The 16,377-nt window shown below is 35.8% G+C and overlaps 1 protein-coding gene across 1 annotated transcript in view; it reads left to right on the top strand.

The window, feature by feature from the left end:
* Adamts19 (ADAM metallopeptidase with thrombospondin type 1 motif 19) overlaps positions 1 to 16,377 on the top strand; it is a 206,118-nt gene that overhangs the window by 99,343 nt on the left and 90,398 nt on the right. The window contains 3 exon segments of the mRNA XM_028893701.2: positions 6,895 to 7,035; positions 9,209 to 9,359; positions 15,946 to 16,047. Of these exon segments, the coding sequence (XP_028749534.1) occupies positions 6,895 to 7,035; positions 9,209 to 9,359; positions 15,946 to 16,047 (394 nt within the window).

The following is a 16,377-nucleotide window of genomic DNA, read 5'->3' on the forward strand; positions in this document are numbered from 1 at the left end:
TGAGGACACAGCGGTGCAATTACGTCAAATCAGATATATTCATGCATTGAATGTAATCAAGTGCCATGTTTATGGAAACCAATTTCATTCCAGTTAGACATGACAATCACTTGTTTCTTCTTTTATTAATTTTTAAGCACAATATACAGCTTCTAGAGAAAATATTATATCATGAAACACATTAACACTCATAAGAAGATCCCCTTTAAATTTTTTTTTTTTTGAGAATTTCATACATGAAAATTGTAACTGCCTTATTTCCTCCCTTCCCCCTCCAATTCTTTCCACGTCCCTTTCTCAAGATCATGACCTGTTCTTTAATTATTACTATTGTGCTGAGTCTATTTAGTGTTGTTACTTATGTGTATGTGTTTAAGCTGACTGTTTGGGATTGGATGATCTGGGGGTTCATTCTTGAAAGGAACTGTCTTTCTCTCCGCAGTCACTGAATTTCTGTAGCTTTTCACCTAGGGATGGGCCGTGTGAGATTTTCCCCATCTAAATTTCCATTTCAACTGATGCTCTTAGGAGGATCTTGTTCAGGCATTGTTGAGGTATTGTTGACATTTCATGGGTGCAGCATCCTTGTCAAGTCTAGAAGACACATTCTCACAGCAGGTCTTCTGGTCCTTGGCTCTCAACAATCTTCCCACCCTTCTTCCATGCTGTTCCCTGAGCCTTAGGTCTAGGGGATAGACCTATACCTAAGATATAACAGGTGTAGATATACCAGTTGAGTCTAAACACCATCAAGCCACTTCTCGGTATTTTGACTTTGAGTATGTCTGAATGGACATACTCTGCTGTAAGAGCTTTTATGACAAGGCATGAGAGCTGTATATCTCTGTGTGTCTAAGTGCTGAGAATACACTTAGGAATTTTGTTTGTTTAGAAAAAAAAATGGTAGTAGCAGGTTCTTCTCTAGAGTCTGCGACCTTTCCTGAAAGGGGTAGTTGGTTAAGTTTCCAGTATCAGGCAGAATTCTCTCCTATTTAGTGTGCCTTAAGTTCAATTACACAACTGTTTGTCACTGCTAAGATATAAGTGCCACTATTGCACTCTTGTGGATACCTTACCATGCTGGTCATATTGTGGTTATCAGGCCTTACAGCTGAGTATGATTTTTGGTTGCTTTTTTTTTTCTCTTGACAACTTGCAATAACACCTTCTAATACTGAGAGTTATTCCATGTGAAGGAGTGGTCCAGGTTAGTTTCTGCTCTGTTCCTTCAAGTATATGGTGCCTTCTGCAACAGGGTCTATCTTCGAGATCTGGGAGGCAACCAAGTACAATTGAGCAGGAACTGACCTGAAAGACTATTATTTTGGAGTCTGCTGGATTCCCCTGACCAGTAACTGGAAGGGAGGCTTCCCTGCCTCAAACTGGGTATGCTGTAATCTGTGGCTTTGTGGGGAACCATTATTACACTATATGGCTTGACTCCATTTAATATTTATATAAATAATATAATATATAATATCAATAACAATAAACATGATAATATATTATCTATAATAGTATTTTAGGAATGTTAATAATATATTTTCCTATTGCTTTTTAAAACATCTTCAGTGCTATTTTGTCTCTCTCCTCCCTCCACCTCTGTGTTAGAGAAAAACTCTTCTCTTTTAAAATATTACTGTTTACAAATCAAATCCTTTCCAAATTACTCCCAAAATGGGAGTGATTGCATGTGTTATCCAACTGTTCCAGCATCAGAAGGGACCATCTTCAAGATCCAGACCAGTCTCCAGCTTTCCACAGGATATCACAAAAACTTCCTGGCAGGGACTTTTAAACAAGTTGAGAAGTTTTATAAGATAAAAATATTTTTTCAGTTGACTTGACAACCATGTACAATGTTAGCAGAGAGTTCATTTGCCCAAGGCTTTTTGTCAAAATGAATTTAAACTGAGATTATTAAAATGTAGTTCAGTTGCACAGCGTGAGGAGAGGTGTTACTAATGTCTTACTTTGAAATAGTTTTCCGTGCAGGGTACACTATGTGGTTACAGAGATGCGTATATATGGAGAGATGTGTTTCTTCTAAAATGGGAAGCAGAAAAAAAAAGTACCCCCAGAGCACAAATCATGTGTTAAAATGGAGTTTGGTACAACAAGGGAAGCTCTGGAGTCGGGTGGTCCAGAAGTCTGTCTGGTTGAGCATTGGCCTAAGAGAATATACACCTAAGTCACATGACCCGCCTTGACCTCAGAGCTTCCTCATCTGTAAGATGGAAGCCATTCTAATGGGAACTCTATGAGGCTATTATGAAGGTTAAATGATATCATTGCAAATGACTAATATGTTGACGGGCACAGATAAAGATTAACAATTGTTTTATTTCAAAGCTGTAGCGTCAAGACTTAGCAATGTTTCCTGATGACTCCAGATGTGCTTCAAAATAGCCATATTCCAATTTTTTTTTGATAATCTGTTCTGATGTGAATCATACAGGAAACGTTAATGATCAATAAATAATGATTCCATCATCAGCTCTTTCCATGGCTAAAGCTAAGTTCTAATGTTATTATCAGATTCCCGGAGGGAAAGCGGTCATCAGAATAAGAGGCTGCCCTCTTCCTCAACTGGAAAATCACATCACTCCTTTGGAAATGGACAAATTGTTAAGTCTTGGAAGTTAAATCTCCCAAATGGATACATTACTTAAGAAGTTTTATTGTTGTGTTTGTAAAATGCCAATATTTGTGCATGACTCTAGAGACTGCTTCAGCAGGATGGAAGAACTGATCGTATTTCACATGATCAGTCAGTGACTGTTAACTAAAGTGGTGCCCAATGAGCATGCTATAGTCAGCATCCACCAGGGAGATGAGGCAGTGATACTTCCAGGGACTACATCAGAAGCAAGAAGTTAGAGGTGCCATCAGGCATCCTGACTATTCTGTGAGATTGTGCCAACTTTACAGGTGCTTCTTTGATTTAAAAATGTCTTCATAAATATATTTTGATCATGTTTCCCCCTCACTCAACTCCTCTCAGATCCTCTCCACCTCCTTACCCACCCAACTTGTTTAAATTTAATAACTAAGCAAAGTAATTCTTGCTCTGATAATATTTTTTTGATGAGCCTTATGCCCACACTTTCAAAAAATAAAGCAAACACAGCACATCACCTGGATCTCTGTGTATCTTTTGTCAAAAGAGACTAATGCAATAAAACTTCGTTTATTTACCACCTCAGAATAAAGCAGCCTCTATGCGGTCACTTTATAAACAATTTTCAACAGCCCTATACAGTCTTTACAACAAGGAGTAGGTAGGAGAGTGTCTTTAATTTTCACAGTTACTTTGTTGCTATTTTTCAATTTGCTCTTTTCTTATAAATGGGGTAAGAGAGAGAAAAGCCACACTAATGCCCATATCTTCAGTCTTCCTCTGTCAGCGGAGCTGTTCATATACATCCTATACAATATCTTACTTTTTCTTATGGTCATCAAACTTTGAAAGCATTTTCTCTTCCTATATTTTATGTCAATCATGCCATTAATATGTGTTGATACAGACCTGATTCAAAGACATTGAAAAATGGAAACATTATTCACTAGTGAGTGATTTCCAGTTCTGAAAGTGAGTAGTTATATTTGATAGTACATTTTTTATTTTTTAATCAGTATTACCATACCTAAAGTAATCATACCTAACTAGTGCAGTTTGTATTCTTGCAGATTTATTACTTCCACAGCAGCTTCTTTCAAAAACTATTGTCATAATAAATTTTATTCAAATATTTAATTATATAGTGTATATTTTTATTTTTGTTTTAGAACAAGGCTAAATATAATCACCAGGACAACTTTGATGAAAATTCTAACTTGGTATTTTAAACTACAATGTAAATATTATTGGAAATTTTCATTTACAAAGTTTATTTTGTATTCAGAACAAAGCCAGATGAAATAGAATATTATACCATCATGTCATTGTTGGAAAGTTTGCGTATATTAAACAAACCTTTATATGTCTGCTTTTTCAATGTTAGCCTTTATTCATGAGTGATTACATTCAAATCCTGAGTTTGAGAACTTATTGGATATTATAAGAATTATGTTCTTAAGGAGAAGAGATTGTATTTGAGCTGTATAGAGTATGAGTTCTAGATGCCAGACACTTAGGTATCCTGAAAGGTCCTTGTGCTCAAAAATTTTGAAAATAACTACAATTTAAAAAAAAAAAAGATGGGCAGTGGTGGCTCACACCTTTAATTTCAGCACTCGATAGGCAGAGCGAGGCAGATCTCTGTGAGTTTGAAGCCAGCCTGGTCTACAGAGTGAGATCCAGGAGAGGCACCAAAACTACATAGAGAAACTCTGTCTCGAAAAAAAAAAATGTATAATACAACTTAGAGAATATTGAACATTAGTCTTCAAAAAATCCTACAGTAAGATAAGGCAATATACAAATAGACAAGGTAGAGGCTAGTAAAATCTTTTAGCAATAATCTGCAGATGCTTTGAATATTAAGTACAATCTGTATGGGCAAAAAAGCCTGGAGAAAGACAACTTGGAGGTGAAGGGTAAGGGATGGACTGCACAATGCCCAGTGTGTGATGGCTGATTGCAACCTTATAAACCACCTGCCATCTCCTCTATTCTTTCCAACTGTAGACAAATCTTCAATAGCTAAATATGTAATTATTCGTAAAACATAGGATTATTTACAAGGTGTTAAATTTTATGTTCATTTTGACAGGAATTTTTATGTTCACCATGGTTTGCTTATTCAGTAATTTCTCAATATAGAAACTGCTTTTCCATCTCATATTTTAGTAGTAAGATCTGTGGGACACGCAATTAGTATGGACACTACCTGTCCCCATGTTCTTAGGGGTCAGACCTGTGGGGCACATAGTTATTATGGACACTACCTGTTCCCATGTTCTTAAGGGAAAGACCTGTGGAGTACATGGTTGCTGTGGACATTCTTGTCTACATATTATTAGGGAGAGGCCTGAGGATCAATAATTACTTTGAATGTTGACTATCCATCCCCATATTCTTAGAGGGAAGGCCTGTGGAGTATATGTTGCTGTGGAAGGTCTCTATCCCCATGTTCATGGGGATATGAACTGTGGAACACATACTGTGGAAGTTCACTGTCCTCATGTTCTTAGAAGAGAGTCCTGTGGATCACATAGTTACTTTGGAATCTCTCAGTTCCCATGCTATAGTGGAGAGTCTTGTGAATAATTAGTTATTGCTATCACTGTTTTTTTCTTTCTTTCTTTCTTTCTTTCTTTCTTTCTTTCTTTCTTTCTTTCTTTCTTTCTTTCTTTCTTTCTTTATTTTTCTTTCTTTCTTTCTGCCTTTCTTTCTTTCTGCCTTTCTTTCTTTTTTCTTCCTTCCTTTCTTCCTCCTCCTCCTCTTCCTCTTCTTCTTTTGATGTTTTGGTGTTGGCTTGTTTATTTTGAGACAAGCTTCTCATAAAAAATATTTAGTATCATGTTTAAAATAAAAATATTTTATATTAAGACAGAAAAGATGAAAGGGCCTCATATGGTATGTATATTAAGCATAGGAAGTGCTAAATAATAGTGAATTACAAGAACGTAAGAAACATAGTTGAGAAATTCCAAGGTTTTTAAATAAATGAAATGGCAAAAGGTGAATGGCCTAGGTCTCCATTGGGTCATCTTGAAATTGCTGTAGTAGGAGATTAGAAAGCAGATTCATACTAAAGTCAGCTTTATTTAATTAATTAATTTATTTATTAATTTATTTATTTTTTGGTTTTTCGAGACAGGGTTTCTCTGTAGCTTTGCACCTTTCCTGGAACTCCCATTTGGAGACCAGGCTGGCTTCAAATTCAGAGAGATTGGCCTGCCTCTGCCTTGCAAGTGCTGGGATTAAAGGTGCACGCCACCACCACCCAGCATAAAGTCAGCTTTTATTATAGGTCCATTTCACAGAGGTAAAGTAGAAGTAAATGGAAGGAGAATGTCAGTAAAACCTACTGGGCTAAGATCCAGGAAGACTGTCACACTAATTGTCTCCATTATCTAGTGAAAGTGTTTTGTAATCTCTGTTTGGTGGCAATAGGAAGAGAAAAGAGATAACAGTTCAAAGAAATATTGTGGGACTATACTGGACAAGAGTTTTCTCCAACCACAGTGATTGTGTGTTTGGGAATAGGAGGACCAAGTGTTGGTGTGATGATAATTTGAAATTCAGTAGCTAGATAAACCATAACAAACTACCAGATGAAAAAGAGGACAGGTCTAAGTCAAAGTTTTAAAGATGAAAAACTGCAGTTACGTTCGGTTGAAGATGGTTCTAAAGTTTGTATTTGGAGATGACCCAAATTTTCAGAGTAGGCTGTCCACTTAAATCAACAGATTTATGATCCAATAGAAAAGATAATGATGGCCAAGACATTTTCCAAGAGATATTTTTATTATTTGAGGTGTGTGGGAGAACATGGAATTGTGAAGCAGATGAAGAAAATATTCCAAGAAGTTAGTTGCTCAGTTTGGTTTTGTTTGGCTAAGAGGTACTTCTTGTTTTAAAAGAACAAATTACTGAAGACAAAGATAAGAAATCAATGAGGATGAATGAAAATTTGCTACTTTTTATTCATATAAACAATGCAAAAATATATGTACAGCTCAGTTTCTTATATACATCTAAGCATGCATCTTAAATATATATTAGGGAAAATGTTCTTAATCAAATTACATCATTTATTTTAAACATGGATGATAAAATTTAAAAAATAAATATAACTTAAAATCCAATCTTATTTTGCAGCTAATTTCTTCCGAACAAAATTTCCCATTGGATGTTTTGACTGGAATACCACTGTAGTAATAAAAGATATAAAAATACCTCTTGTTTAATATGGATATTTTTCTTTCAATTATATTCTAAATCAGCATGGGCATCAATCATGACAATGATCACCCATCATGTGCTGATGGTCTTCATATCATGTCTGGTGAATGGATCAAAGGACAAAATCTTGGTGATGTTTCATGGTCCAGGTGTAGCAAGGAAGACTTGGAAAGATTTCTCAGGTACGAGTGTCATTAATTACTTTTTCATTGTGAATATTTGTGAGTTCCTGCTGACTGCCAACCAGTAAAGTTGATGTGACACAGTAGAAACAGAGAGCTTGATTCTGCCTGGCTCTTTCATTGATTCAGTAGATAAACTAGAACACATAGTTTAACTTACCTGTTTTTCAGTTCTCATATTTCTCAGATTAAATGATGGGCAAGATGATTTGAAAGGTCAAAAATTGCTATGATTTTGGAAATGTGTCACCAAATGTAGTTGCCTCTTCAATGTTAGAATTGACAGGCTCATTGAGCATCACACAACACACCTGTTAGCACTTGGAATTCCTTAAACATGTGGTGCTCCACCTTCCTAATATTGCGACCCTTTAGTACAGTTCCTCACATTGTTGTGACCTCCCAACCCTAAAATTATTTTATTGCTACTTCACAGCTGTAATTTTGCTATTGTCATGAATCATAATGTAATTATCTGATAAACAGGATATCTTATATGTGACCTCCAATGGTGTTCTGATTCACAGGTTCAGAACCATTGCCTTAAATAAACCTTCACTTTTCATTTATGGTACTTCTAGGCTGTAAATACTTTTTCTAATAAGAAGCAGTTCTAGCCTCTGTGGCCTATAGGACACCTTAAGTCTATTACAACTCTTACTGAGAGTAACAGTTAGCTTCTATCTAGCCAGAAGCAGAAATGAAAAATACCACTACTGTTCTTGTTTTTGTCTTAAAGTGCTTGTACTTTTTCTTGTACAAAGGACCAGGTAAAAAGACTAGGTGGCATGTGAAGGAGTAAGAGAGATGTTTAAGGTCTCCATAAATCTAAAAGAGGAATCCATAATTGCCTATCTAGTTAAATCATCACAAAGATGAAATTTATTCATTTGTCCATATTCTTCAAATAAGTGGACCTATTTTATCTATTAGATATTAAGATATGGTAAAATATAATGTTTATTTGGATCTGCCCATTTGTGCAGGGGTGTTTGGTCATCCTCTGGGTCATGAGCAATGTACTGCTACATCCCCAAAGGAGAGTAGCTTTCCCTCCCTCAGGAACATCAGCTGTCAATAGTTCCTCAGATAATAGGTCTTCTGGGGCTCCTCCCCTATCCATACTGGAATTATGACTGTCTTGATCCTGTGGACCTTATCCAGATAACCCCTGCAGTTTCGAGTTGATGCATGCAGCACTCATATCATGACCAAACTCAACACTTCACAGTTCTGACTCACACTGATTACTGACTCTTACCTCATTTTCCATGAAGCTGCCCAAAGCTTGGATCATGTGATGTCGATATGGTGATAGACACCTATCCACAGCCGAATAAACAGAATTTCTTAAATTTGGCCCTTGGACTCTACTTCAGCTACTCTTGGAGAATTAGGGGAATTTGGAAGAAGGTAGTGGTGGGTGGATATGAGCAATATACATTGTGTGAAAGTATAAAAACTTTCAAAGAACAAAATCCTTATTTAAAATATATAATGTTTTCTGTATACCTGTATTTCTATTGTTTGATTTGTATTGTTCAGTGGAGTCTGTACCTGCTCTTTGTCATGACAGCTCAGGATGTCATTCAGAGCATTAATAACTTGAAAACACCATCATCAATTGCATCAGTATACTGCAGTATACCCTATTGAGCTTGTTCTGGAAAAACCTGCAAGATTTGTATTGTTGTCTTCACACGTCAGGATTATGATCAAATTAAATGTCATATCAAAAATGGAAGCTGTATCACAATGTTCAGTACAGGCATAGCCTGACTGCTAATATTCATTAGAAAATGATTGCTTTAAATCCCCAAATAGGAGTGATATGACACTTTGGGCAAGTTGCTCTCAGAGGATGAGCTTATATTTCTTACAAATACATAAAACAATGTAACATCACAGCCAATTTAGACCAGCTGAACTGATTCCTCTGGACAGTGTTTATAATCAAAGTATTCTGTTAACTTGAACAGTATTGTTACTATTAGGATTACCTTAGCTTTGTTATAAATGAAGTGTTCTCATATACAGAATTCTTTCTAAAGTGTTCAATGGCAGAGCTACTAAGTAGGAATTTAAATTTATTATGAAGTTGTTCTTCTTTCTGAATAATCATAACGACTTTTTCAATGAAATTCAAACTTTTAATGGATCTGCATGTTGACAGGTCGAAGGCCAGTAGCTGCTTGCTACAGACAAGTCCACAGAGTCTCAGTTCTGTGCTGGTTCCCTCAAAACTGCCAGGGATGGCGTACACTGCAGATGAACAGTGCCAGATTCTCTTTGGGCCTTTGGCTTCCTTTTGTCAAGAGATGCAGGTAAGAGGCAAGGGCAGCTATCCTTGATCGCTCACATTGGTTGTTTAGAATCACTCATTGGTGGAGGAGACGACTTTATTTTAGTATGTGTTGATCCAAATCATGCCAGTCCTCAAAAGAAATTTCTGAGGAAAAATAGTAATGTATTTGGTCAATTCCTCCCAACTCTACACCTACCTGAGGACCACAGGACCCTCACCTGCCTTCCTGCCCTGCTTCTGACCCAACCCATTTTAAGTAGGGACCGTAGATTTGAACCACTCATTCTGAAATTCCTGCTATTTTCTCTGGTCTTTGGAAGTGAAAGCAATACGGCATGAGTAGTTAATAAGTTAATAAAAAAAAAAAAGTCAGAGAGGAAAAACCCAAAACTTACTACTTTAAAAAACGCACTGAAGTCAAGCAGCTATTTTTGTTGTTGTAGAATAAGCTTCCATTTTAAATTTTAAGCTTTTTTAATTGTTAACTGGGTAAAATGCAGGAAAATGATGTACGGATATGTAGTTGTGGTAGAAGAGTCATCCATTCTTAAACATAAAGTGTTAAAAATCATTTCTTATAAAAAGAAAATTTTGGGAGTCTTTAAACTGAATGGTCACTGTCCCCAGTAAAACCTTCTATTTATTGATTTTCTATTTGCTTAGTTTATATTGTCATTTGTCACAAGCTCACTTGTATTGCTTTAGGCTTTTTAATCTCTGCATATTTTATTGCTTAGAGGATTTAAAAAAACAATTCTGTTTCTCAGTATTTTAACAGTGTCCTATTTTAAATTAAACATTGCTCAAATAAATTGTTTAAAGTTTAAGTATCCAGAACTGTTCCTCTTTTTCTTTTCAAATTTTGTACACACACACACACACACACACACACACACACACACACACACTATTTAACCTATTATATTTTTAGTTTTCATGGTGACACCTCTCCTGTTGAGAAGATCTGACCCAGGTCTAGGCTTCGGATCACATGTTTTTAATTAAGGAACCAGAGTACTGGAATCATCTTCAGTGTAGTTTCTGTTGCTACTCCAGTCTGCTGTGCTGAAGCCAGCCACAGACAGCATCTATGTGAACGAACATGGGAGTAGTACAGTAAAGCTTTATTGGCAAAGAGAGTTGGCCAGTCCCCAGTGGTTTACCAAACTCAGCTCTAGGGTTGAAAAATGTAAGTATTTAATATCTAATATACATAGATTAAATGTGGTCCCTTTTCACTTGGATTATAGAAACATGCGATGTGCAGCCACACAGGTGCACTCTGCTTTATGCTGTAGTCATCATACATGCTAATCTGTGCACACTGTAAACCACAAACCAGTTTATAAATTCTCCCTACACATCTGTATGCAGTTTAAACAATGACTAAACTGTACTCCTTTTGCCCAGATATTTACCCTCTTGCTGTTCTGCATTATGTATAAAGAGAATGTCTACCCTTTGGTTTCATTTCTCATGCTGACTTCTTTTATTTGGATTTTGCTCATGGTAAATTTCCCTTCATCTGAAAAATGCCTTTCCACATTGAAGTATATTTTCATTATATACAGTGCTGGGCTGGCATTTGCTTTCTTGCCTTTTCGGAGATGTCTCCTTCTCTTCTGGGCCTGTACTTCCTACATATTCATGTCTTTCGTGAAATTTGACAAGACATGTTCAGTCATCGCTCCTTTGAACACATTTCTGCCCCTCCACTTCTGTCTTCGCCCCTCCTGATGACCATATTAAACAGTGAAAACTAGGATGGCCTCACATGTTTCCTAATTTTTAAAAATATTCTCATTCATTCATTTATTCATATTCAATAATCCCACTTCACTTATTTTCAGGTTTAATGAATATTTGCCATATAATCTGTTCGGTGCTTAGACCTATCACACATACTTACTTACTTTGCATTATATATATTTTTTTCAATCAAAAGTGAGTTTCCACTGAGTCTACCTTTGACTCCTTCTATAACCTGTCATACAGGTTTCTTTTACCCCACTGAGTAGATTTATAATTCCAGTTTAAATTGAAAACTGCAACTATGTCTCATCTCAGGTTCTAATGATTTCATTTTTCTTTAGAAAGTATCGTATTTTACCAGGGCTCTTCACAGACAACTAGTATCTAATTGTGTAATAGAAATTGTGATCTTTAAAGTAAGGATTAGCACTGTGTGTCCTGGGGAATGAAATGCTGGAATTCTAAGTTTAAAATCTCACAGAAGTGTAGTCATGAATACTTGTTCACATATTCTCTATGGCTGTGATCAGACTACAATGGTAGCATTAAACAGAGGTCATATGACCCCAAGACATGAAATACATATTATTTGGTACATTAAAAAAATCATGATGATTCCATTGTCAAGACTAGATTCTGTTGTATTCCACAAAAGAATAGGATGATTGGTTTGGACTTTTCATCATTATTACTTTTTTTTTCTTTTTATAGTACATTAAGATTTAAATTGGAAGCTTTGCATTGTCAGGTTTCTCCTGCCTTAAGTAGAATTTGTAGTATGATTTGTGTGTTGCATTAAGTCCAATCAGTAACAGACTCTTTCAGTCTCCTTCCATCTGGGGTTATATCTTTCGTGGTAGCAGCTTTGACCACCTGCATTCTGTGTTTTCAGTGTTGTGTCTTTCCCCCTTGTTCCAGCCACTTGATGCTAGGCTATGGCCAAGGGCAGCACTTCCGTCAAAACTGTAAAGAGAACTAACTTGCTTTGTGTGATTCCTTCAGCTTTGTGTTCACGCCCCAGATCACTGGGAGCTTGCTTTCTAGAAACATAACCCATCATTCTAACTCCAGATCTTTTCTCTTGCAATTATAAATAGTTCCTTTTTCACGTTCTTTTTTTATGGCTTCATTAAGAAGATACTGGCTGTTCCATTAATTTCTTGTTATTCACTGACTTTCTTCACACTTACTGATGTTCTCTGCTGAAGAGTCCTTTGCAGCTTACTGCTTTATTAACTGGTCGTGTGTGCTCTGCATTTTCCTTCCAAAACCAACTGTTCATCTGTTGCTAGTAATCCTGAAACATGTTAAGAGACAATGACAAATTTACTTCACCTACAGAGGCACAGCTATCTATTAATAGCAAGCATTTCCCAGATGCAAGTGAACTAGATCCGTAGTGTTACTGTACACTAAAAGAAGCTTCACAGTTGAAGACTAACATCTAATGACTTGCCTTCAGTTGTCTGCTTACTTGGATTTTCTATCATTTTCTTGGACTTTCTACATGGCATGGCTTCTCTTTCCTCAACTAGGGTAACATATTCTATTTTACTATGAAATGAACATCATGAATAAGTGTCCTTCGTACATAATTGTTGGTGATGAACAGATTTGTGTTTTGCTTGAATGGGTCTTGAAGGAAATTTTAGTTCAATAATTTAGATTGACAAGTTTTTGTGCATGTGTTTATGTTTTATTGTTGCTTATTGAATATAGAAGCTATTCATGTCCTTCCTTTGGCTCAGAATGTTTTCTTTACGGTACCCTGTGTCTCGAAAGAAAACCATCACTGTTAATTTGGGTTTTTATTGTAGACATTTCATAAATTCAAAGGATTATATGTTGAGATTTTAACAAACTAATGTGTGGCCCAACAAAAAGACTCAGCTGATAAACGTACTTACTACCAAGCCTGACACACTGAGCTCAATACCTAGCTCCCACTAGTAGGAGAGAATCAACTCCCACATACATGCTGGTACCCATCCCCATACAAATAAATGAATATTTTTAAATAAATAAAAATAAATTATAGAAGGAATGTTAATGTGCATGTTTTGTGTGACTATATAAAACACAGAATTTTAAGTCATTTCTGGGCTTGATTACATTATTCAATTCCTTAATATTAAAACAGAAAAAAATATTTGATCATTGTGCACTCTATTTTTTGACTTCTTACTCTATCAGCCTGTATTTAAATCTAAAATGATTAATTTTGGCCCAGAGATGTTCTTCATAAGAGGAAAATCAATTTTACCTCTTCTAGTGATGGTAGACTAACTTACTCTATGATTGAAAAGGTTTTTTTACACACCATTCCATAAATGGTCTATAGTTGTAATAATCTGTTGAGCTATTCGGATTGTGTTTTAGTGGGAAATCCATTTAAAAACAAGAAGTTACATCACTAAGGTTGAATTATTACTTGGATATATATGACTTCTGATCATTTACTTTGACAAAAACTTGAAAATATTTTAATGGAACCATTTGTGATGAAGAAAGAAAATTTATGATATTTATACATGGACAGCTAACTTCCCTTCCTGTTTAAATGTATAACAGCATATGTGTGTACGCCTACAAAAAGCCTATTTGAAATAAATACCGAAGTTCCTATTATGTGTTTGAAAGGAATTTTTTTTTCACTCCAAAGATTAAACCATGAATATTACTGCATTGTGTATTTGTATTTGATGTTTCATGCAAACCATTTGAGATACTAAAACGTTTTTTAACTGAAAAACTAAGAGATCCCCAACCAAGTTAAAGAATATGACTTGTTTCTGTGGAACTTTGAGAATGCTTTGTTTTAATGTCATACCCTACCCTACTCCTTAGAAAAGGCTGGATAAGAACAACACTAATCTCACACATCTGACACATTGCACCTTTAAAAGTTAGAACAGTCTAGAGCATTTCTTCACTTTCTTTGGAGAGTTTGGCTTTAAGTGAACTGGCATTCTTCAGAACACTGAGACTATAGGTTACTCAATATAGACCTCAAGACCTGCCGAACACCAAGTAGTCAAGAGGCCCCCTCTGCATGATTTATTATACCTGGTTATGCTTATCTTGAAAAGCTGCCAAGTTTGGTGTTTATCTTCTCAGTGTCTCCACTGGGAATTGATTAGAGCACCTGCTACTTTGAAGAGACAACTGCTCAGAGTTGAAGGTCGGCATTTAGACCACCAACAGTGGTCAGCCCTGAAATGACAGTGTAAGATTTACTCTTTGGTTAACTGGTGAACCTAAGTAATTTTTGTTTTAACACAAATAATTTTTTTTGAATAGCAGCAAAGCCATTGTTTGGGGGGGGGGATCCAGCATTTGACTCTTTAGTTACAAGGAAAGAGTCCTAAGAAAAAACTTGTGAGAGGTGAAATATTCAGAAACTAAAATTATAAAGCCTGAGTATATTCACTTATATGTAAATGAGTCTATGGAAAGCATTTGGTGGTTTTCAAGAACCTAAAACATCACAAAGCAGCAAGATTATTCAGTCTTTAAAGTAATTTCCTAGATGAATTTTTGAGAATGATGTCTGCACAAGGGCTGGGATAAACCATATTCAAAATAAAATAAGATATATTTACACAAAATATTTTGAAGTGAGGAAATTTTTTTTTTCATAGACATTTTCACAGTGTTAACATTACCAATTCATGAGCAAAAAGAGGTGTTCCCATATTATTGGCGTTTGCATTAGGGACATCCATATTGGGAGTAGAAAAGTAGAAGACTGTGAGAGGAGAAAGTGAGTTCACAACTCAAGTTCACAGCACCAGAGGAGGTTCTGTGTGTTATTGTGGAGAGAGGCCTATGTATTCTTAACGAACTGATCATTAGTCACTCAACATAAAATAACAAAGTCAAGCTGAGCAGTAAGATAACAGGAAGAAGAGAGTGGCATCTGGGATGCAGCTGGAGGGACTGGCCTTGGAAAGAGGAATTGAAATCCGGCTGCTTAGAAAAGTACAGATGGGATGAATGTCTGTGGACAGGGCTAATCCCAAAAGTTTGATAGTGGGAAGATAAGAGGTAATCTTTCTTCTCTTCTTCAGTTTTTTTCAGTCTTCCAAAGTTTTCATTCATTTCTCCTGACAATCATCCTTTTTCTCCTTTACTTAGAAATTATTTTATTCACACTGTGTCTAGCCACATAATATTAATGTTTTCAAAATTGCTTTTAACTTTTCACTAGTTTATTGCATTCTAAAGGTCGAAAAATTTTATTAATGCATAAGTAAATACAACTGATAATGATCGACAGATATCTACTTGGAGTTATATATGGGTCAAGACTGTGTGTGTACTAACCATGCTGTGTAAGAATGAAAGAAGGCATGTGCATGAAGAGGGAAAGGGAAAGGGGTGCTGAATGAGCAATACAATTAGAAAAACATAAGGGCTAGGGCTAGGGCACAGTAGTTAGGTTCCTGCGTAGGATTCTCAAGGCCATGGGTCACACTACAAAAAGAGAAAAGTGAAATTAAAAAAAAAAATTTACTCTTTCAGCCTGGTTCTGATCCAGGCATAAATGTTAGATTTTTATCTAAAAATTTACTGTTCTTAGCAACATAAATGTATGTATCCCTCTGTGATTTGTCAAAAGATTTTTAAAGATTTAAATAAGTTTAATAAACAGACTGTTTACAGTTACTTATAAAGTTTTCTATCCCTATGGACAATCTATGTATTGTTTTATTTATAGTTAATATTAAAAGTACATAAAGTATATTTTCACTCAAATGTATTTTTGTTGCCTCATAATAACTGGAGTTACTGACCTGAGCTGGAAGCTATGGACCACTCATTCCCCGTCTGATACTGTGCCCTTCTTGCAGCATGTTATCTGCACTGGTTTGTGGTGCAAAGTGGAAGGTGAGGCGGAGTGCAGGACCAAGCTTGACCCACCCATGGATGGGACTGACTGTGACCCAGGCAAGGTGAGTCGCTTGCACTGTCTAGAGTAAGTAGGAATAGTTCATGAAGCAGGGAAGCTGCATTCTCCCCCAGCAGCTACTCATACATCCATCCTAGTATCCGATCATCTCAGCATGTTAAAAAGTTAATATTTCATCTATTTTTAATTATATTTTTTATTTTTCACATGTATGTGTGATTCATTAATATTCAAGTGTGTGATTTTTTTCTTGATATTGATTAATATTATAATGCTCATGGTCAGATGTAAATACTACTTTTCCCAAAAAGTAAACTCATGTTCTTTTATTAGTCAAATATACAGAAATAAAATAAATACAGATAATATCATC

This window comes from Peromyscus leucopus, chromosome 19 (assembly GCF_004664715.2).
Source record: "Peromyscus leucopus breed LL Stock chromosome 19, UCI_PerLeu_2.1, whole genome shotgun sequence".
In the NCBI taxonomy this organism is placed as follows: domain Eukaryota; kingdom Metazoa; phylum Chordata; class Mammalia; order Rodentia; family Cricetidae; genus Peromyscus; species Peromyscus leucopus.